General features: G+C 33.7%; 2 protein-coding genes and 1 pseudogene across 2 annotated transcripts; 1 reads left to right on the top strand and 2 right to left on the bottom strand.

Annotated features, from left to right (window-relative positions):
- Positions 1-542: 542 nt before the first annotated feature.
- Positions 543-2,418, bottom strand: LOC101248084 (7-deoxyloganetin glucosyltransferase-like; annotated as a pseudogene).
- Positions 2,419-8,558: 6,140 nt separating this feature from the next.
- Positions 8,559-16,231, top strand: LOC138340694 (uncharacterized). Its single transcript, XM_069292625.1, has 2 exons — positions 8,559-10,276; positions 15,842-16,231. Exons 1-2 carry the CDS (start codon positions 8,680-8,682, stop codon positions 15,880-15,882), a joined length of 1,638 nt encoding a protein of 545 aa, XP_069148726.1. The 5' UTR covers positions 8,559-8,679; the 3' UTR covers positions 15,883-16,231.
- A 2,230-nt stretch (positions 16,232-18,461) lies between these two features.
- LOC101248369 (7-deoxyloganetin glucosyltransferase-like) lies at positions 18,462-20,272 on the bottom strand. The gene is made up of 2 exons (XM_004252484.5): positions 19,684-20,272; positions 18,462-19,586 (listed from the first exon to the last, which is right to left on the bottom strand). The coding sequence occupies exons 1-2, from the start codon at positions 20,204-20,206 to the stop codon at positions 18,655-18,657; spliced, it is 1,455 nt and encodes a 484-aa protein (XP_004252532.2). The 5' UTR covers positions 20,207-20,272; the 3' UTR covers positions 18,462-18,654.
- Positions 20,273-22,426: the final 2,154 nt, after the last annotated feature.

The following is a 22,426-nucleotide window of genomic DNA, read 5'->3' as shown; positions in this document are numbered from 1 at the left end:
CACTTTTATTTGTCATGTTGTGCTTTTGGAAGTCAATTTGACTAATTTTTAAAGTTAAATTAGATTTATTAATTCGATATCATTTTTTAAAAAAATTAGATATTCAAAAACTATATGAAAATTAATATAACTTGTAATTTTTTGCATATCAATATGATTAAAAAATACATACTAAAATGTTAGTTAAAATTCTTATAGTTTGACTCTAAAAATAAAAATCATGACGAACAATAATGGACAGCGGGAGTACTATGTTTGTCCATTAGCCTTCAATTACCACTTGACAATGACTTCGAGTTCACAATATCACATTACAGAAAATGATAAAATCTAAAGTAAGAATCTTTTTTCTCTTAATTTCTCTTTGTGTTACACTTGTATAGTCCTTTTTATGTTTGTTATTACGGTTCTATTTTATGAGCATTAGTAAAGTTATATTATCGTGTTTTTGCGTCAAATTTATTAGAAAAGTCATATATTTGTTTTGCAAGTATTTTCTTGTTGGTTAAATCGAAAATCGAATCGTTAAGAACCAAAACCAATAAATCGAAAATTGATAAAAGAATATCTTATTGCTTTGGTTATTGGTTTAACATATTTAAAAACCAAAAATCGATAAATCAATCCAATAATACATAAAACCGAACCGAACCAACAAATACACAATTCTAGTTAAAATGAGAAAACAGAGGGGTTCCGGTACTTGATACAACAATTTATTTTAGCATTTAAACTATATATTCCAAACATTTTAACTTAATGTTTGGATGCTAGAAGAACATCATTGACCACCTTGTCAATGTTCCCATAAGATGATCCTGTTGATTTTTGAGCTGATATTTCAGCTAACTTTTTCCATTCCATTGCCTTTTTCTTCATTTCTTTGCCTTTTTCACCAACCATTAATTCCCTAACAAGGCTTTCCACTTCATCCCTTTTCACATTATTATCAATTTCCATACCAACACCCCATTTAGTCTCACTATACCAACAATTTGTTTGTTGTTCCGCGAAAAACGGCCAACATAACATAGGCACCCCACTAGTAATGCTTTCCAGAGTCGAATTCCATCCACTGTGAGTCAGAAACCCTCCTATAGCCGGATGGTTAAGAACTTCTTCTTGTGAGCACCAACTCGCAAGCATTCCCCTGTTTTTAGTTTCTTCCACGAATTCAGGTGGAAGAATCGATTCATAACCCGATACAATATCAGGTCTTATGATCCATAAAAACTCTAGTTTGCTATTTGCAAGTCCCCAAGCAAATTCAATAAGTTGATCAGGAGTCATAACAGTAATGCTTCCATAGTTTACATAAACAACAGAGTTTGGTTCTTTGGTGTCAAGCCATTGTGTACACTCTGGCTCTTCTTTCCACAGGCTCGACCCAAGCCCCTTCAAATTCTCGTCATCAACATGTTTGACGAGTAAATGCAAGGGGCCTATTGGGTAGACAGGTGGAAGGAGAGTCCGGAGTGATTCAAGAACTTCACTCTCCAGTGTCTCGAATGTATTCAGGATAATCGCGGAGGCATTTCTCGCTCTCTCTGTTTCTTGGAGGACAAATTTGAACATGAAATCATCTGAATTTTAGTTCTCAAGAAAGTTGGAAGATCCCTCAAACGTACATCTTTCATGCCTGGTATGCAATCCAAAGTTGTCTCTAGGTATCCATTTGTCAAATAACTCACATCTATATAGAGAAAAAAAAAGATACATACGAAATTTATTTCAATTTGAGGCCTCTTATTAAAATTTAGTTTTATAGAGAACTGTTTATGTATACGTACCTTTGAGTGGTATATATCCTTTTTCAATAAGAGTGGTATAATGCATGTAACCTAAGAAACCACAAGCACTAGTTGTCCAAAACAAAACTTCTGGGACACCAATTTCTTGTGCAGCAGCTAAGGTGAAGCTCATGATACCATCGGAGACGATGCACGTGACAGGTGGCACGTTCGACGTGTTATTAGTACCATTGTGCTTTGCAAGTAGATCCCTAAAAGGAGGTAAGCAAGTTTCAGTTGTGGATTTACATAGAGAAGGAATGTCTTGTGTTGCATCAGCATCACAAGTTGGGAGTCCATCAGGAATAGTCTCGAATCGGAACGACGATAGGCCGTCGAGGGAATGGGGCCCACGAGACTTAAGAAGACGTCTATGGTTAAATTCGGTGTTGACAAAAGTTATGTGAAAGCCTTTGTGATGGAGAATTTTGGCTAATTTTAACATGGGATTAATATGGCCTTGGGCTGGATATGGTATACAAACTGCATGTGGTTTATTTAATTCAACATTATTTGAACCCATTGTTTCAATTTTTCTAAATAAATTTTCTCAAAAAAGAAATGAAATGAAGGATTGTTTTTTGTATGATTTATGGTAAGGAATATTGAAGAAGATAGAGGTATTTATATATGAAAAATTACATTAAAATAATGAAAGTACATATGTCAAAAAAGATGAGTCTAGACTGTTATTAAAAGGGAAAGGTCTACCAAATTTGATTTGAATAGGCTAAAAGGTCGTTTTCGAAGTCAAATATGACTTTACAACTATATTATAATTATTATATAAAATCTCTCCGACAAAAATTTGTCATGCAACGCATCATAATATAGACCAACCATTCCTTATCATCAATGAGAGATTCTTTACCCCAACATTAGGGAATAAGTCTTAAAAGGATCTCAGATAATATTGGAACGATACACAAAAGATTAGCATGTCTTTTTGTATTAAAATATGACAATACATGATTTTTTTTATATGTATGATAGACACAAATGAAAATAGTATGATATCATGCACAGATTTCATATTCAATGAAATTTAAAATTGAAATTTTTGATTAAAATAAAAATATATTTCATCAATCGTGTATATGATGTGATATGATATGACAAGTAAAATACATAATATAAAAATTATATAGTCTATGGTTTGTGACTTTGTGTAATTCAAATCTATACATAATAGGTGAATCTTGGATCAATTTAATTTATGGTCTCTTTTTTTAAAATGATCAATAAGATCCGAGGGTCATTTTATTTGGAAGAAAATGTTTTTAAAATGCTATTGAATTGTGAGAAAATGTTTGTTTATGTCATTTAAAAAAAAATTAATTTGTTTATGTTATTTTTGTTTGAGAAAAATTACATTCATGTCATTATTCATTAATTGAATGACATACATGAATTAAAATGTAAGAGATAGTATAAATGAATCAGATTTTTAAAAAATGACATAGATTAATCTTTTATCAAAGTTTGATAATATTTGAATATTTTTACTTTTCATTTTTTTTATTAATGATGTCACTGAACTATAATTACCACGAAAGATGATTTTGAAAAATCAACATATTTTTAGTGAGTAAATAATGTCATAGGCGAGTCTTTTTACATAAATGAACTAAATTTTTAATGACTTTTCAGAGTCCAATAACATATATAAAATTTTCTCTTTATTTTTTTATAAATAAGATTCAAAAGAGTACATAATTATTTATGCAAAAGACGACAAAAGAAAGAAAAAAAAATGGAGCCCAAAAATATAATCCCGTCAAACAATATTGTCCGCTATATTATTTTAAGATATTGAACAAAATTTGTTTATTTAAATTAATAAATAATTTTATATTTAATTTTTAATTCATCTTTTATCAATAATTATAGTTATTTTGTATAATGTTCTCAATACATTGTTTATATTTTTTATATTAAAAGAATATTATTAGGAGTGTACAAAATCGAATTGAAAATCGAATCAAATCGCAAATCAAGTCAAATTAAAAAAATCCGACTAGTGATTTAGTTTGACTTGATTTGGTGTTGGAAAATAAAAACCCAACTATATTTGGGTTGGTTTGGTTTTCACTAAAAAAATCAACCCGACATTATATATATATAATTTTTAATTTTATTAAATATTTCTTATATTTTTTCATAGTTTTTATCTTCTAATATATTTATTTCATGTTTGAAAGTTAGAATTCTTAATGATCTAATAAAGATTATAGTCTATACATGTTGATAATTATAATAAAGTTTAAATGAAAATCAAAGTAATACTAATACAAAAAGAAATTAATTCAACACTAATAATGACAATAATAGTGAATATTTGATTTTTAGTTTTACATAGGTTTAGACAATTAAAATACATAATCTAAATTTTCTTTTTTTAATAGTTAATCATGTAACTAATACTTATTGAACTTAATTTAGCATAAAATAGTACTTTTAAATTATGATAAATTTCACTATGACTTATTAACTTGTAATATTCATTTTGCAAGATTTCGTTATTATTTTTTGTTGGATATTTGTGTCATTAATCATATCATATATTGTGTTATTTTCTTAAGAAACAACTTATATAGTTACATTTTGATAGGACTAAAAATATATTTGAATTATAAATAAATTATATATTTATATAAGTACTTTACCGAAAAAATTCAAAAAATCCAAAAACCTTTAAAGTTAAAACCTCAAGATTTTATTAATTTAAAAACCTAACTCAATCATACACCCGTTATCTTATTGGACAGAGGGAGGGAGTAATAATTGAAGGTCTCATAAATTAATGTCACATGTCCAAAAACCAGCGCATAGGGAGCTTCCAGACAATAATTTGTTACTCTCTTTGTCTAATATTATTTGTCATAATTTTTATTTTAAAATTAAATTATAAAAGTTTTAATTAATATTTTAAGATGTATTTTTTATTATATTGATATGCAAAAAATTGCAATTTATAGTATTTTTCATATAATTTTAGAGTATCTAACTTTTTTGTTTAAAATATTAAATCAATATGATCTAATTTAACTATGAAAATTAGTCAAATTGACTTTCGAAAAGCGCAACATAACAAATAATACCAGACGAAGGAAGTAGTATTGAGTTTTAAATTTTTTTATTTATTAACTATTATGGTTTATAATATTTGATATCATTTTTAAATAACATATATTACTTTATTTGTTCAGATTCATGTGTTACGGAATTTTGAGATCCAATTATATTTTATATATATGTTTTTCCAAAAAAAATATAGATTCAATTATATATATATATATATATATATATATATATATATATATATATATATATATAAAGTCTTTTCCATTTCATAGTGTAAAATTTTTAAATGCTCACTAACTTTGCTAAACTGATTAATAAATTCAGTTAGAACCTGACTCTAATAGAAAAAATAGACTTTTTCACTTAAATTTCGATTAGTATTTATGTAAAATAGTCTTTTTACAAAAAAATGATTTGACCACTATTTGGAATAGAATTTAAAAGAAAAAATCAATTTTTTTCATAAAAAAGAAAAGTATTTATGATTCTACATTTTTCTTAGCACCCCCTTATTTTGCCTTTTGTTCTTTCTGGTTGGTTGACATTGGCTATCAAACTTTTCAATTTTAATATGTTAATTTAACTTTGATAAAGACCATTAAATGTTTCATATTATATTAAATTTATTTTTTGTATTTATATATATATATATATATTAATAATAAAAGAGACTAGTGTTCAATTTGTGGTCTTCACCTTTTTTTCAATTCAAATTACAGCTAATGTATTCTTAAATTGGTGACTCACGCTATAATAAAAAACCATCTGTATAATTAAAGATCAAGGTCATAATAAGATTCGTATCCAACTTTTAAAGAAGGTAATACCGTGTTTTAATTCATTCAAATATTTTATTTGACTGTTATAACGAAATATTTTAATCGATAATATATTATAATAATAAAGTTTTCAATTAAAAATATTCAAATATATCCCAACTAAGATCCACATTTATTTAAAAGCCGACCGTTCCGTTGATTTATGTGAAAGTTTCATTATGTGAAAGTTTCATTATTATTGTCCATTATTAATTAATTAAAAGTTTTAAAAAGTGGTAATAGTGTTTCACATGTGATCCTGTAACGACCCGCTAGGTCGTTTTGAGAACTAGGACTAGTTTGACTCCTTTTGAAAATTTAAAGGGGTATTTTTAAACTATTCGAAACTAAGAATATTTAATTGATAAAATTTTTAGTGAAGAATTAATCTAGTTAATAGTTAGTGGGTCATATCCATAATTCATTTAATACCTTTTTACTTGACCCATTAATTGATTTAGGGTAGTGGGGTTAGTTTATTTATTTTTCTTAATTAACATTAGAAGGGCAGAAAACAAAAGAGGTAGAAACTGATTTTTTTGGGCAGCGTAGATTACAGAACAAAGAGGAACGAAGTAAAGTATTGAAGGTAAAAGTTTTTCCTAAACCGATCTATATTCTGCATAAGCATGCATTAGTGGTAAAAATTGTTGGCGTGAAGAATCTGTTGATATCGTATAGATTGTCGTAACTTGTTAGTCTGTAATTTTCTCGTATATATTTTTTTTTATTAGTATATTTTTTAAGATCCATGTGTTAATCTAGCGCGAGGGAGAACCAACTGAGGAACAGATCTTTCACTGATAAGCAAGGACAGAAACCAACTGCAGTTCACACTTTTTCGATTCACTGCTCTACACTTGCTCTATAAATCTATCAGCGTAGTCATATTTTAGGACTGCATATATATGTCTAAAGTATTAAAATGGTGGGGAGGGGAATGGAATTCAAGCCAATCATTGGGCAATCATGCCAATGATTGGCAACTAGGGAAATTGGCATGTTGCATGCATATGTGACGTTAGGAAAAAGAAAAAGAAAAGAAAAAGGTCACATTGGAGCAGTGGTAGTGTTAATTCTTATTTTATACATATATAAAATTAAGATATTAGTTTGATATATTGAGATAGGTAATTAATTATTTTGGTGTATATTATATAATTTAACATTGAATTCAAGGGTATTGGGAGATGTAAAGTTAAGTTCTTGGCTTGAAATTTAGCAAGTATGAAAAATTTGGCATACCAATATATATCAAGATTGGGAGTTTGGTTGGAAATATGAGTGGGTTTAGCGTCTATGATAGACATATAATAATTTGAATATCTACAAAAATTTACTTACTTATGAATATTGCATAATTGGTAGATCGTGAATGTTCTGAAGCCTTGCGGAAGGGAAAGGAAAAATCTTGAGGATTGTGACGCGTGTTCTACGTTCGAGGTATGTTAAGACTTTTTAGACTTGTTGAAGGACTTTTTCCTAATTAAAGATTAAAAAATGAAAATAGACAAAGGGGTAAGGGGGAAAGATGGTGGCCTCGTATCAATGGTGTGACGGGCATTGGTACGAGTACCGGTGTTATAAAAAGGAAAAATTACTATTATAGAATGTGGATTGAAATTTGAGAATGCCAAAGCATATGGGCATTAGCTGATATATTATTGACTTAAATTCCTTGTGTGATTGTGTTTTATTTATTTCACCCGTATAGTTGTGATAATTGAGGTGGTTATGTATTATGTTCATATTGATTGATTGAGATGCATCATCATCCCCTCTATTGAAATAATATGGTGCACATGCATAGACATGAGACTGAGTATAAGTTGGGCACGTGGAGATCGTCCGTGCTGGGGATGGTGAGATGTTAAGATTGTAATTTGGGCACGTGGAGACCGTCCGTGCGAAAATTGTTGATATTATGATAGTGCGTTGAGATCGTCCGCACAGACACGTGGAGATCGTCCGTGTCGGTATATGGACCTCGCGAGTCCCCCATGGGTCATGAACTCTCGATGTATTTCCGAGGAGTATCATGTATATACGGTTGAGTGAGTACTGGGTATTCTGAGACATATCATTACATGGCATCATATTGCATTGCACTTCATCCCATCATTCATTCTTGATGACTATATGTTTCGTTGGTGTTTGGAAAATATTAAATGTTGATTTCCTTTATTGATGAAACTTAAATAGTAAGTGTAATATATATATATATATATATATATATATATATATATATACTTGTACAATCTAAGAAATTATTTTCTTATATAACTCCCGTCACTACTTCTTCGTGGTCGGTCAATGAGACATACTGAGTACACGTGGTTTCGTACTCATACTACACTTGTTGCACTCTTTGTGGTGCAGATTCGATTCCAAGTAGGAGCACATCTCGAGGAGCAGTTTGAGTCCGAGTTTGGAGTGTCTTGGAGTTGTGGTGAGCTGCTTGGCTGTTCCGTGGCCCACACCTCCCTCTATCTTTTACTTATTCTGTTATTCAGTATTCAGACAGGATATCCCTTATGTTAGATTTGCCTTTTTGGTTTCAGACTTGCATCGTATTTTAGAAGCTCTTGTACTCATGACACCATTTCTTGGGTAGTACTTTTTTTTCAGTTTTCCGCATTCGTACTTATAAGAACTCAGTGTTGGAGATTTGGAAATTGTTGTCTTTTCACTTCTTGTTAGTTAAGTTTGTTAAAATATGTTGGTTGGCTTACCTATTGGTTGGGAATATAGGTGCCATCACGACTCGTGATTTTGGGTCGTGACAAATTTGGTATCAGAGCTCTAGGTTCATCGGTCTCAAGAGTAGAAGAGCAATGTCTAGTAGAGTCTTGCGGATCGGTATGAAGACGTCCATACCTATCTTCGAGAGGCTATAGGACATTTAGGAAATATTCTGTTCTTTTATTCCTTATCGTGCACACTTGACTTTGTAGAAATTCTAATCTTGATATCTCATTCTCTCTCAGATGGCGAGGAATCGTACGTCGGCAAGTGGTGGTCAGGATCCTAATCCTGCGCCTGCTTCTGGGAACCCTATCCGAGGTAGAGGTAGGGGACGAGCTCGAGGTCGGGGTAGGGGCCGTATTGCAGCACCTGTGGGTGGTCAAGTACCAATAGCTACCCAGGGTCATGATAGGACCGTGCCTCCTGATGCAGATGTTCTTCATGGGGATGTGCAAGATCGTGTCGAGGGGGATGGGCCAGCTCAGGCTCCAACAAGTACTATTGTTCCCCCAGTGCTTCAAGATACCCTGGCTCGTATGTTAGGAATCCTAGAGGGGATGGCCCAGGCAGGAGCTTTGCCTGTCACTTCTGATGGCTCACAGACCCGTGTTGGAGGTCAAACTCCAGATCCGATAGTTGCTCCAGATTCTCAGACTCCCAGGACTCAGCCAGCTGCCGCTGTAGCTCCTCGTTTGGATAGTATGGAGTTTCCAGATATGACATCACATTTGGTGAACAGGCCTTCTATGACTATTGATGAGCAAAAGATGTTTGGGAGGTTCAGACTAATGAATCCTCCTACTTATACTGGTGACTTAGCTGAGGATGCATATGAGTTTATAGTTAGTTGTCATGAGAGGTTGCATAATCTTGGATTAGTGGAGTCTCATGGAGTTGACTACACAGCGTTTCAGATGACTGGCTCTGCTAAGCAGTGGTGGAGGGATTATATTAGTAGTAGGCCAGCTGGATCTCATCCACTATCCTGGACTGAGTTTACTCAGGTATTTCTATCCAAATTTGTTCCACGCAGTGAGAGGGAGCGCAAGAGGGCCGAGTTTGAGGGTTTGCAGCAAAATGGTATGTCAGTTGCAGAGTATGAGGGTAAATTTCATGCCTTGGCTAGGCATGCTTCGATGATACTTCCCACAGAGGCTGAGAGAGTGAGGAGGTTTGTTAAGGGGCTGATTATTCCAATTCGTCTAGGAGTTTCTCAGGTTGCTGCTTCTGGTGTTCCATTCCAGAAAGTGGTAGATGCTGCTAAGGAGTTGGAGATGATTCGACGTGAGGGATTTGAGCAGCGAGAGGGCAAGAGGACTCGTTATTCAGGTGATTATGGTGGTGCTCCGTCTAGGAGTCGGGGTTACTTGGGCAGAGGTTATCACCCTCAGTCCAGCAGACCCATTCATGCTGCCATACCAACGTCTGAGGCTGGTTACGCTGGGCATAACTCTTCGAGCTCGGTACATACTTCGCAGGGTTCATCTTCTAGACCTGTAGTTCGTGGAGGGCATTCTGGACATTCCGGTTCCTCTCATCAGCCGGCGTCTCGTAGGGGTTGCTTTGAGTGTGGTGATATGGGACACTTTGTGAGAGACTGCCCTAGGACCAGACGTGGTGGCTTACATCAGGGTTCTCAGGTTTCGACTTCCAGGGCTGCACAACCTCCAGCTAGGGGTGGTGCACAGAATGGTAGAGGTGGTTCTCATTCAGGTAGAGGTGGTTCTCCTTCTGGTCGAGGTGGTGGTCGTGGAGGTCCACAATCTGATGGAAGTCGTTCTCACTGTTATGCTTTTCCAGGTAGGCCAGAGGCTGAAGCCTCAGACGCTGTTATCACAGGTATTATTCCGGTTTGTCATCGACCAGCTACTGTATTATTTGATCCAGGCTCTACTTATTCTTATGTGTCCACATATTTTGCTCCTAGTCTGGATATATTGTGTGAGTCTCTTGATTTGCCGATACGTGTTTCTACTCCTGTCGGGGATTCTGTAGTTGTAGATCAAGTGTATCGTTTATGTACTGTTACTTTGATGGGGTATGACACTCATGCAGATCTAAAGGTCTTAGAAATGATAGATTTTGATGTGATTCTTGGTATGGATTGGTTATCTTCTTACCACGCAATTTTAAATTGTCATGCCAAGACCATCACTCTAGCTATGCCTGGAATTCCTATAGTAGAATGGAGAGGTACTCTTAGTCATCCTTCTAAGGGTGTGATATCATTCCTTAAGGCTCGTCAGTTGGTACAGAGAGGATGTTTGGCTTACTTGGCCCATATTCGAGATACTAGTATTGAGACTCCTATGCTTGAGTCTATTCCAGTGGTGAGTGAATTTTCAGAGGTATTCCCGACCGATTTGCCAGGTCTTCCACCAGATCGTGATATTGATTTTTGTATCGATGTGGAGCCAGGCACTCGGCCTATTTCTATTCCTCCTTATCGTATGGCACCGGCTGAATTGAAAGAGTTGAAGGAGCAATTGCAGGATTTGTTGAGCAAAGGTTTTATTAGACCAAGTGTATCTCCTTGGGGTGCTCCAGTGTTATTTGTGAAGAAAAAAGATGTATCTATGCGTATGTGTATTGACTATCGACAGTTGAACAAGGTAACCATTAGAAATAAGTATCCGATACCTCGTATTGATGATTTATTTGATCAATTACAGGGTGCTTCAGTTTTCTCCAAAATTGACTTGAGATCGGGCTATCATCAGCTGAAGGTTAGGGCGGAGGATATCCCTAAGACGGCTTTTCGAACACGTTATGGTCATTACGAGTTTTTGGTGATGTCTTTCGGATTGACTAATGCCCCAGCAGCTTTTATGGACTTGATGAATGGAGTGTTCAGACCATATTTAGATTCCTTTGTTATTGTCTTCATAGATGATATATTGATATACTCACGCAGTAAGGAGGAACACGAGCATCATTTGAGGATTGTTCTTGGGATTCTAAAGGAGAAGAAGCTTTATGCAAAGTTTTCAAAGTGTGAGTTTTGGCTTAGTTCGGTAGCATTCTTGGGACATGTAGTGTCCAAGGAGGGTATCATGGTGGATCCTAAGAAGATTGAGGCGGTTAGAGATTGGGTCAGACCTGCTTCAGTTACTGAGATTCGGAGTTTCTTGGGCCTTGCAGGTTATTATCGACGGTTTGTTGAGGGTTTCTCATCCATTGCATCTCCATTAACTAGACTGACACAGAAGGAGGTGACTTTTCAGTGGTCTGACGAATGTGAGGTTAGTTTCCAAAAGCTCAAGACTTTATTGACTACTGCTCCGATTTTAACCCTACCCGTGGAGGGAGAGGGTTTTGTCGTATATTGTGATGCTTCTCGGATTGGTCTTGGTTGTGTATTAATGCAGAAGGGAAAAGTGATAGCTTATGCTTCGAGACAGTTAAAGGTTCATGAGAAGAACTACCCTATTCATGATTTAGAATTGGCGGCTGTGGTGTTTGCATTAAAGATTTGGAGGCATTATCTTTATGGTGTGCATTGTGAGGTGTTCACGGATCATCGTAGTCTCCAGTATATATTCAATCAGAGGGATCTAAATTTGAGGCAGAGGAGATGGTTGGAGTTGCTCAAAGACTACGATATGACTATTCTTTATCACCCAGGCAAAGCAAATGTTGTAGCAGATGCCTTGAGTCGGAAGGCGGTAAGTATGGGTAGCCTAGCCATGTTACAGGTTGGCGAGCGTCCCTTAGCTAGGGATGTCCAATCCCTGGCCAATAGCTTTGTGAGACTTGATATTTCAGAATCTGGTAAGGTGTTGGCTTATATGGAGGCTAGGTCATCCTTGTTGGAGCAGATTCGGGCTCAACAGTTTGATGATGGTGATTTATGTAAGATTAGGGACAAGGTGTTAAAAGGAGAAGCCAAGGCTGCAATTCTTGATAGTGAGGGAGTTTTGAGGATTAAGGGTCGTATATGTGTTCCTCGTACAGGTGATTTGACTAGATTGATCATGGACGAGGCTCATAGTTCGAGATACTCTATTCATCCGGGGGCTACTAAGATGTATCGTGACTTGAAGCAACATTATTGGTGGTGTCTTATGAAGAGGGACATAGTAGATTATGTATCCCAGTGTCTGAATTGTCAGCAGGTGAAGTATGAACATCAAAAGCCTGGAGGTGTGACACAGAGGATGCCTATACCTGAGTGGAAGTGGGAGCGTATTGCTATGGACTTTGTGGTAGGATTGCCACGTACTTTGGGTAAGTTTGATGCTATATGGGTCATCGTGGATCGACTGACTAAGTCTGCACACTTTGTACCAGTTCAGACTACCTATAACTCAGAAATGTTAGCCAAGATTTATATTCGGGAGATAGTTCGGTTGCATGGGGTTCCTATATCTATTATTTCAGATCGTGGCACCCAATTTACATCTCATTTTTGGCGGTCTATGCAGAAGGAGTTGGGCACTCGGGTGGATCTTAGTACGGCCTTTCACCCTCAGACTGATGGTCAGTCTGAGCGGACTATTCAGGTTCTTGAGGACATGTTGCGGGCGTGTGTGATTGACTTTGGTGGTCAGTGGGATCAATTCTTGCCATTAACGGAGTTTGCTTACAATAATAGTTATCATTCGAGCATTGAGATGGCACCATTTGAGGCTTTGTATGGTAGGAGATGTCGATCTCCAATTGGCTGGTTTGACGCATTTGAGGTTAGACCTTGGGGTACAGATTTGTTGAGGGAGTCCTTGGACAAGGTCAAGTTGATCCAAGATAGACTTCTCATGGCTCAGAGTAGGCAAAAGAGTTACGCAGATAGGAAGGTCCGTGATTTGGAGTTTATGGTTGGAGAGAGGGTTTTACTTAAGGTTTCACCCATGAAGGGTGTGATGAGATTTTGAAAGAAGGGCAAGTTGAGTCCAAGGTACATTGGTCCTTTCGAGGTTGTGGAGCGTATTGGTGAGGTGGCATATCAGTTGGCTTTGCCACCTGGGTTGTCAAGTGTCCATCCTGTATTTCATATTTCAATGCTTAAGAAGTATCATCAGGGTGGTGATCACGTGATTCAATGGGATTCGGTGTTACTTGATCAGAATTTGACTTTTGAGGAGGAGCCGATCACCATTTTGGATAGGCAAATTCGGAAGCTAAGGTCCAAGGAGATTGCTTCGGTAAAGGTTCAGTGGAAGCATCGTCCAGTGGAGGAGGCTACATGGGAGACAGAGGCAGACATGAGGAGTAATTATCCTCATCTTTTTGAGCGTTCAGGTTAGTTCTTTTCTTTTCCCGTTCGAGGACGAACGTTTGTTTAAGTGGTAGGTGATGTAACGACCCGCTAGGTCGTTTTGAGAACTAGGACTAGTTTGACTCCTTTTGAAAATTTAAAGGGGTATTTTTAAACTATTCGAAACTAAGAATATTTAATTGATAAAATTTTTAGTGAAGAATTAATCTAGTTAATAGTTAGTGGGTCATATCCATAATTCATTTAATACCTTTTTACTTGACCCATTAATTGATTTAGGGTAGTGGGGTTAGTTTATTTATTTTTCTTAATTAACATTAGAAGGGCAGAAAACAAAAGAGGTAGAAACTGATTTTTTTGGGCAGCGTAGATTACAGAACAAAGAGGAACGAAGTAAAGTATTGAAGGTAAAAGTTTTTCCTAAACCGATCTATATTCTGCATAAGCATGCATTAGTGGTAAAAATTGTTGGCGTGAAGAATCTGTTGATATCGTATAGATTGTCGTAACTTGTTAGTCTGTAATTTTCTCGTATATATTTTTTTTTATTAGTATATTTTTTAAGATCCATGTGTTAATCTAGCGCGAGGGAGAACCAACTGAGGAACAGATCTTTCACTGATAAGCAAGGACAGAAACCAACTGCAGTTCACACTTTTTCGATTCACTGCTCTACACTTGCTCTATAAATCTATCAGCGTAGTCATATTTTAGGACTGCATATATATGTCTAAAGTATTAAAATGGTGGGGAGGGGAATGGAATTCAAGCCAATCATTGGGCAATCATGCCAATGATTGGCAACTAGGGAAATTGGCATGTTGCATGCATATGTGACGTTAGGAAAAAGAAAAAGAAAAGAAAAAGGTCACATTGGAGCAGTGGTAGTGTTAATTCTTATTTTATACATATATAAAATTAAGATATTAGTTTGATATATTGAGATAGGTAATTAATTATTTTGGTGTATATTATATAATTTAACATTGAATTCAAGGGTATTGGGAGATGTAAAGTTAAGTTCTTGGCTTGAAATTTAGCAAGTATGAAAAATTTGGCATACCAATATATATCAAGATTGGGAGTTTGGTTGGAAATATGAGTGGGTTTAGCGTCTATGATAGACATATAATAATTTGAATATCTACAAAAATTTACTTACTTATGAATATTGCATAATTGGTAGATCGTGAATGTTCTGAAGCCTTGCGGAAGGGAAAGGAAAAATCTTGAGGATTGTGACGCGTGTTCTACGTTCGAGGTATGTTAAGACTTTTTAGACTTGTTGAAGGACTTTTTCCTAATTAAAGATTAAAAAATGAAAATAGACAAAGGGGTAAGGGGGAAAGATGGTGGCCTCGTATCAATGGTGTGACGGGCATTGGTACGAGTACCAGTGTTATAAAAAGGAAAAATTACTATTATAGAATGTGGATTGAAATTTGAGAATGCCAAAGCATATGGGCATTAGCTGATATATTATTGACTTAAATTCCTTGTGTGATTGTGTTTTATTTATTTCACCCGTATAGTTGTGATAATTGAGGTGGTTATGTATTATGTTCATATTGATTGATTGAGATGCATCATCATCCCCTCTATTGAAATAATATGGTGCACATGCATAGACATGAGACTGAGTATAAGTTGGGCACGTGGAGATCGTCCGTGCTGGGGATGGTGAGATGTTAAGATTGTAATTTGGGCACGTGGAGACCGTCCGTGCGAAAATTGTTGATATTATGATAGTGCGTTGAGATCGTCCGCACAGACACGTGGAGATCGTCCGTGTCGGTATATGGACCTCGCGAGTCCCCCATGGGTCATGAACTCTCGATGTATTTCCGAGGAGTATCATGTATATACGGTTGAGTGAGTACTGGGTATTCTGAGACATATCATTACATGGCATCATATTGCATTGCACTTCATCCCATCATTCATTCTTGATGACTATATGTTTCGTTGGTGTTTGGAAAATATTAAATGTTGATTTCCTTTATTGATGAAACTTAAATAGTAAGTGTAATATATATATATATATATATATATATATATACTTGTACAATCTAAGAAATTATTTTCTTATATAACTCCCGTCACTACTTCTTCGTGGTCGGTCAATGAGACATACTGAGTACACGTGGTTTCGTACTCATACTACACTTGTTGCACTCTTTGTGGTGCAGATTCGATTCCAAGTAGGAGCACATCTCGAGGAGCAGTTTGAGTCCGAGTTTGGAGTGTCTTGGAGTTGTGGTGAGCTGCTTGGCTGTTCCGTGGCCCACACCTCCCTCTATCTTTTACTTATTCTGTTATTCAGTATTCAGACAGGATATCCCTTATGTTAGATTTGCCTTTTTGGTTTCAGACTTGCATCGTATTTTAGAAGCTCTTGTACTCATGACACCATTTCTTGGGTAGTACTTTTTTTTCAGTTTTCCGCATTCGTACTTATAAGAACTCAGTGTTGGAGATTTGGAAATTGTTGTCTTTTCACTTCTTGTTAGTTAAGTTTGTTAAAATATGTTGGTTGGCTTACCTATTGGTTGGGAATATAGGTGCCATCACGACTCGTGATTTTGGGTCGTGACAGATCCGTTTCAGAAATAATAATAGAGGAGGTGAGGAGGTATGGGAGGAGTCATAAAAGGTGACAGTAATATAATTGATAGAGAAAATGGTCTAAAATTTTCTGATCTAATTACATATTTTAATTTTTACGAGTGTTTTATTATCCTTAAATTTATATTTTTTTTATTTTCTGTACATTTAAAATGCTGACCTCAATACATATAAATCAAACAAATATTTCAATGTAAGACGTGTCGGGTCTCCCACTTTTTCAACTCCCAATTCCTGTTTTTCTCTTATTTCCGTGGTAAAAACGTAAAAGACCCTTCCCCCCACCAAAAAAAAAATCCTTTCTCCTTTCCATCTCATTTTCCATTTTCATATGCATTTCGGTTGATGATCGAAGGATTTTGCTGTGTATTTTCAAACTTTTCGTAGTTTATCAACTGATTAATTAGTAAAACGTTTTAGTTATTTATCTCTTATTTCGAGTTTTTGCTTTATCCCTTAGGATTTCAATGTTTTCATTTGTCATTTTTGATGAATTTCGAGAAAATTCAAAGTTCAAATTAGAGACCTAACTAAGAAATTAGAGTAGATTACAAACCCTAAATTCAAGATTTGAAGTAGAAATGAATATAAACAACTAAATCCTACTTGTTTTCTTAGAGAATCGTGAATCTTTTTTATAAAAGGAACAAGAGTTGATGGTGGGGAAGAAGAAATAATGGTTTATTTAATGGTGGGGAAGGTGATCGTTGGAGAAAGAGAAAATTATCGTCAAAATTTAAGGTGTTCTCACCTTCTAACGTGCCTAGAGGAGGTGTACTCACCTCCTATAACAGGCCAGCATTTAAGCGTGCAGAATATAGAGAAATATGAACTTCAGGGGTAATAGGACATCGTAAAGTTGGAGTGTATAATTGAAATTTCGGGTATAGATTTGAAAGGTGGGGGATTAGACCATTTTCTCTAATTGATATAATGGTAAAACTGTTTCATCTTTATAATAGATTTCGTACTTGAGTTTTCGATATAGAGAAAATTCTATTAAAAACATGACACCTTCAAATAAGTCTTGTTGTGTGCTCTGAATTTAATAAGAACTCTAATATAAGCTCCAAATACTTGATGAAAAATAAAAATAAAATAAAAATCGGTGACTGTTGTCTTGGATTCATGGAGTCTATAAATGGAGTTCAATTAGTATTATCTCACATTTTTCAACTATTACTAATTGAAATTGATGCACATGAACTACTTAGGCCCATTGATCATACGATATAAAATTATGATATGATATCATAATATGAAATTATGAGGTGAAAATGAAATTTTTGTTTGGACATGCAATATCGATTAAAAACTTTTGTTTTATATATTTTCGGAATATTATAAGAATTTTATAAGTTGTAAAACTATTAAAATAGCCTCAATTGTTTATTCAATCTACAAAATAAACAAAAATTTATAAAATTGCATAATATATTATTACAAAACTATTTATTCTCCACTTAAGTAATTGTTTCATCTAATTTTAATTAATCAAACTTTAATCAACAACAAATATTGAACATAAATTGTACGGTACTAGTCTTTTATATATAGCATGAACAATCTCCTCACGTTGAACTTTCATTTCTCGATCATATGACCAAGGACGAACCAACATTGTTACTTTGAGGTTTGAGCGAGCCATTTGTTGGTCAATATCATCCGCAACTATATTCTCATGCTTATAGACCATAAATATTATATCAGTTCTTTGGTATTCTCACAAATAATTATGTGACATTGTACAAGCTATGACAATTTTCACTTGTGTGTCAATATCATAATTGTTCTTGTCTTGTTTTACTTGTGTGCAATTATACATTTTCAGTGCATTAATTTCGTGTTAAAATCAAACATACTGAAAGTAGTAATTATCAAACATACATCACCAATTTTGTCTTTTTTCAAATTAAATTGTTTTATACATTTTCATATGTGTAGCGAAAAAAGAAGTCTTTTTTATTCGGAAAAAACAAAAAAAATTAACTCCCTCTGTTGTTATTTGTAGTTAGCAAAACAATTCCTACTTTATTATTTATATTCATCAAATTTAAAGTAATAATAAATTTTATGTCGGTGACAATAATAAATTTTTAAAACTAATAATCTGATTATAAATTTTATTAAATATGAAATAAATGGTTAGCATATGTAAATGTGGAGTTATTTCAACAAAATATAAACTTGTGAATCGGTTTTTGTATTAAGCATGATATGGAATCCCAAATTATAATTTTTTGGAGAGTATGAATTTCATTTTATGACATGAAATAATGAAATGGAATCAACATGAAATCACAAGTCTAAACGCTGATTTCATCTGGCGGTGTTGTACAAGAAGGAAAAACAACTGATAAAATTACAAACATTTAACTTAATGTTTGGATACAAGAAGAACATCATTGACCACTTTTTCAATGTTCATATAAGATGATCCTGTTGGTTTTTGAGCTGAAATTTCAGCTAATTTTTTCCATTCCATTGCCTTTTTCTTCATTTTTTTGCCTTTTTCACCAACCATTAATTCCCTAACAAGGCTTTCCACTTCATCCCTTTTCACATTATTATCAATTTCCATTCCAATACCCCATTTAGTCTCACTATACCAACAATTTGTTTGTTGTTCCGCGAAAAACGGCCAACATAACATAGGCACCCCACTAGTAATGCTCTCCAGAGTCGAATTCCATCCACTGTGAGTCAGGAACCCTCCTATAGCCGGATGGTTAAGAACTTCTTCTTGTGAGCACCAACTCGCAAGCATTCCCCTGTTTTTAGTTTCTTCCACGAATTCAGGTGGAAGAATCGATCCCGATACAATATCGGGTCTTATGATCCATAAAAACTCTTGTTGACTATTTGCAAGTCCCCAAGCAAATTCAATAAGTTGATCAGGAGTCATAACAGTAGTAGTTCCATAGTTTACATAAACAACAGAGTTTGGTTCTTTGGTGTCAAGCCATTGTATACACTCTGGCTCTTCTTTCCATAGGCTCGACCCAAGCCCCTTCAAATTCTCGTCATCAACATGTTTGACGAGTAAATGCAAGGGGCCTATTGGGTAGACAGGTGGAAGGAGAGTTCGGAGTGATTCAAGAACTTCACTCTCTAGTGTCTCAAATGTATTCATGATAATCGCGGAGGCATTTCTCGCTCTCACTGTTTCTTGGAGAACAAATTTGAACATGAAATCATCTGAATTTGTAGTTCTCAAAAAAGTTGGAAGATCCCTTAAACGTACATCTTTCATGCCTGGTATGCAATCCAAAGTTGTCTCTAGGTATCCATCTGTCAAATAACTCACATCTATATAGAAAAAAAAAATGATATATACGAAATTTATTTCAATTTGAGGCCTCTTAATAAAATTTAGTTTTATAGAGAACTGTTTATGTATACGTACCTTTGAGTGGTATATATCCTTTTTCAATAAGAGTGGTATAATGCATGTAACCTAAGAAACCACAAGCACTAGTTGTCCAAAGCTGAACTTCAGGGACAGCCAATTCTTGTGCAGCAGCTAAGGTGAAGCTCATGATACCATCGGAGACGATGCACGTGACAGGTGGCACGTTCGAGGTGTTACTAGTACCATTGAGCTTTGCAAGTAGATCCCTAAAAGGAGCTAAACAAGTTTCAGTTGTGGATTTACATACAGAAGGAATGTCTTGTGTTGCATCACCATCACAAGTTGGGAGTCCATCAGGAATAGTCTCGAATCGGAACGACGATAGGCACTCGAGGGAATGGGGCCCACGAGACTTAAGAAGACGTCTATGGATAAATTCAGTGTTGACAAAAGTTATGTGAAAGCCTTTGTGATGAAGAATTTTGGCTAATTTTAACATGGGATTAATATGGCCTTGGGCTGGATATGGCACACAAACTGCATGTGGTTTATTTATTTCAACATTGTTTGAACTCATATTTTCAATCACTCTAAATAAAATAAATAAATTTCTCGTAAAGGAAATGAGATGAAATGAAGGATTTTGGTAAGGAAGATTGAAGAAGATAGATATATTTATGTATGGGAAATATAATAAATTAAATTGTAAAAGAAAGATGAGTCCATTATTGCTAATATTATAATAGTATAAATTATTGTAATAATATTATATTAATGCGATTATTCAAAGAGAAAAAATTGTTATTCAAATTGCAACGCATCATTGATTCGAACAATCATCCATTGAATATTATTTTTTAGTCAACCTCTTAATTATTTCGAGATTCTACCTAATCTTTTAAAATTTATATATATTAAAATTATAAAATATTAATAAGATGATGCCAACTTAATTATGAGAGGGTCGTGAGTTTGAGGTATATATGCACTGTTTAGGTTTTAGGTTTTAAAAGTTGTGAATAAAAAATGAAAAATTGTTATTTTTATGAAAATTTTATGAGTTTTATGAAAAATTTTAATTTTTCTGAAAGGTTATGATATTTTCGAAAGATTGTGACTTATTCAAAGTGATATGACCTTTACGATAAGGCATAATAAGAATCTTTTTCAGAGAACTCGTTATTTTCGATAAATTGAGAGATTTCCTCTCATTTTAAAAGAATTAATTTTCTGGACTTCTCCTACTTATTATTACTATATTTGTAATCTAAGTGTACTTTATTGTAGTTGAGTCGTTCGTTGACACCGTGATTTTAGATATCGATACACCGGTGAGTAAGATCGTTGCAAGGATATATTGCATTAACCTAGGATAGTTGAGGGGAATAACTTTCCTAAGAAGATATTGTGCATTCAGTTTGCTCTATTTTATTTCTTTGAGAAAATTTTTTTGTATATGATTTCTAATCTGTTTCTGATTCTATTTTCTTAACTAGTTTTAATTTTATAATTTTGAAAACTCTTTAAACTTTGTTGTTTCTTACCAAATTCTCAAAGTTTTGTTCTAAGTATCTTAGAAATACTAGATGAACAACACTGTTTGGATTAAATGGAAAATTAAATTAAAATCTAATTGAATCTTAATCTGGATTGATTTTTTGGTATTTTGGTTTGTATTAATAATTTATTTGGTTATTTTTTGTTTGGTTGCGAATTTAAAAAATAAAAACCAAAAAATTAAATTATATATATATATATATATATATATATATATATATATATATATATATATATTGGTGGTTTAGAATTAAGTTGGAGCAATATATTCATTTCCATAAACTATTTAATTTGTCAAAAATGTGTTCAAACTTAATTATAGCTAGTTGGTTAGGTTGATTATTTAATCTTAATAATATTGCATAACAGAGAAGAAAATAATACTCTTATTTAGTACACGTTTTATTAACAAGTAAATAAATAATGAACTATTATGCAGTCCTACAGACAAAAACTTCTGTCAAGTTATATTATAATCTATATTATACTGATTAGATAAATCTGAAAGATATATTAAATAGAAATTTTGTCTTTATATGATTTTGAATCATAAAAAAAGGGGTTGATTAGAAAGAATCAACTAGAAAAAATTAAGAAAAAAGAGAATTACAATTTAATAGGCTAATTTTGTCAACTCTAATTAATAACTTCACTCTAAAATATATAAATCCATTTCCCCTATTGTATCCTTCACTCTTTTTTTCCTTTTTAGACATATGTTCAAAAAGAATAACAATATATATTCAGAAAAAATAAAACCTAAACTTTCCATGTTACCTTTATAAAAAATCTAATACTCACAAAAATTTTCACCTTATTTTAAGATTATAAGTATTGAAAGCCTTTAACTTTTTGTCATTTTTAAAATTTATATTTAATTAAATACTGTTACATAAATAAAATTAATAAAAATTTGAAAATATTCTATTTTCAAATATTCAAATTATTTATATAAAAAAGACAACTATGACATGCGAATTAGATATCATGAAATCATTCTTAGCTAACGTCATTGATCGAATAAATATACATTTATTAATATCGAAATATCTAATTGGTAAAAAATGTGGGGACTAGAAGGGTATTATCGGTAGGAGTGGTTAGAGAAGTGGGCAACTAGGACTAGTTGATATTGAAGAATCGATATATGTCAATATAATGAAAGGGATGGAGAAAAACAAATAATTATATTGTACAAATAAAGACAAAATTATTATTTTTTTGTTATACTTTGAATCTC

The sequence above is a fragment of the Solanum lycopersicum genome, chromosome 12 (genome assembly GCF_036512215.1).
Source record: "Solanum lycopersicum chromosome 12, SLM_r2.1".
NCBI classification, from domain to species: Eukaryota; Viridiplantae; Streptophyta; class Magnoliopsida; order Solanales; family Solanaceae; genus Solanum; species Solanum lycopersicum.
This window is presented reverse-complemented; position numbering and strand designations above follow the sequence as displayed.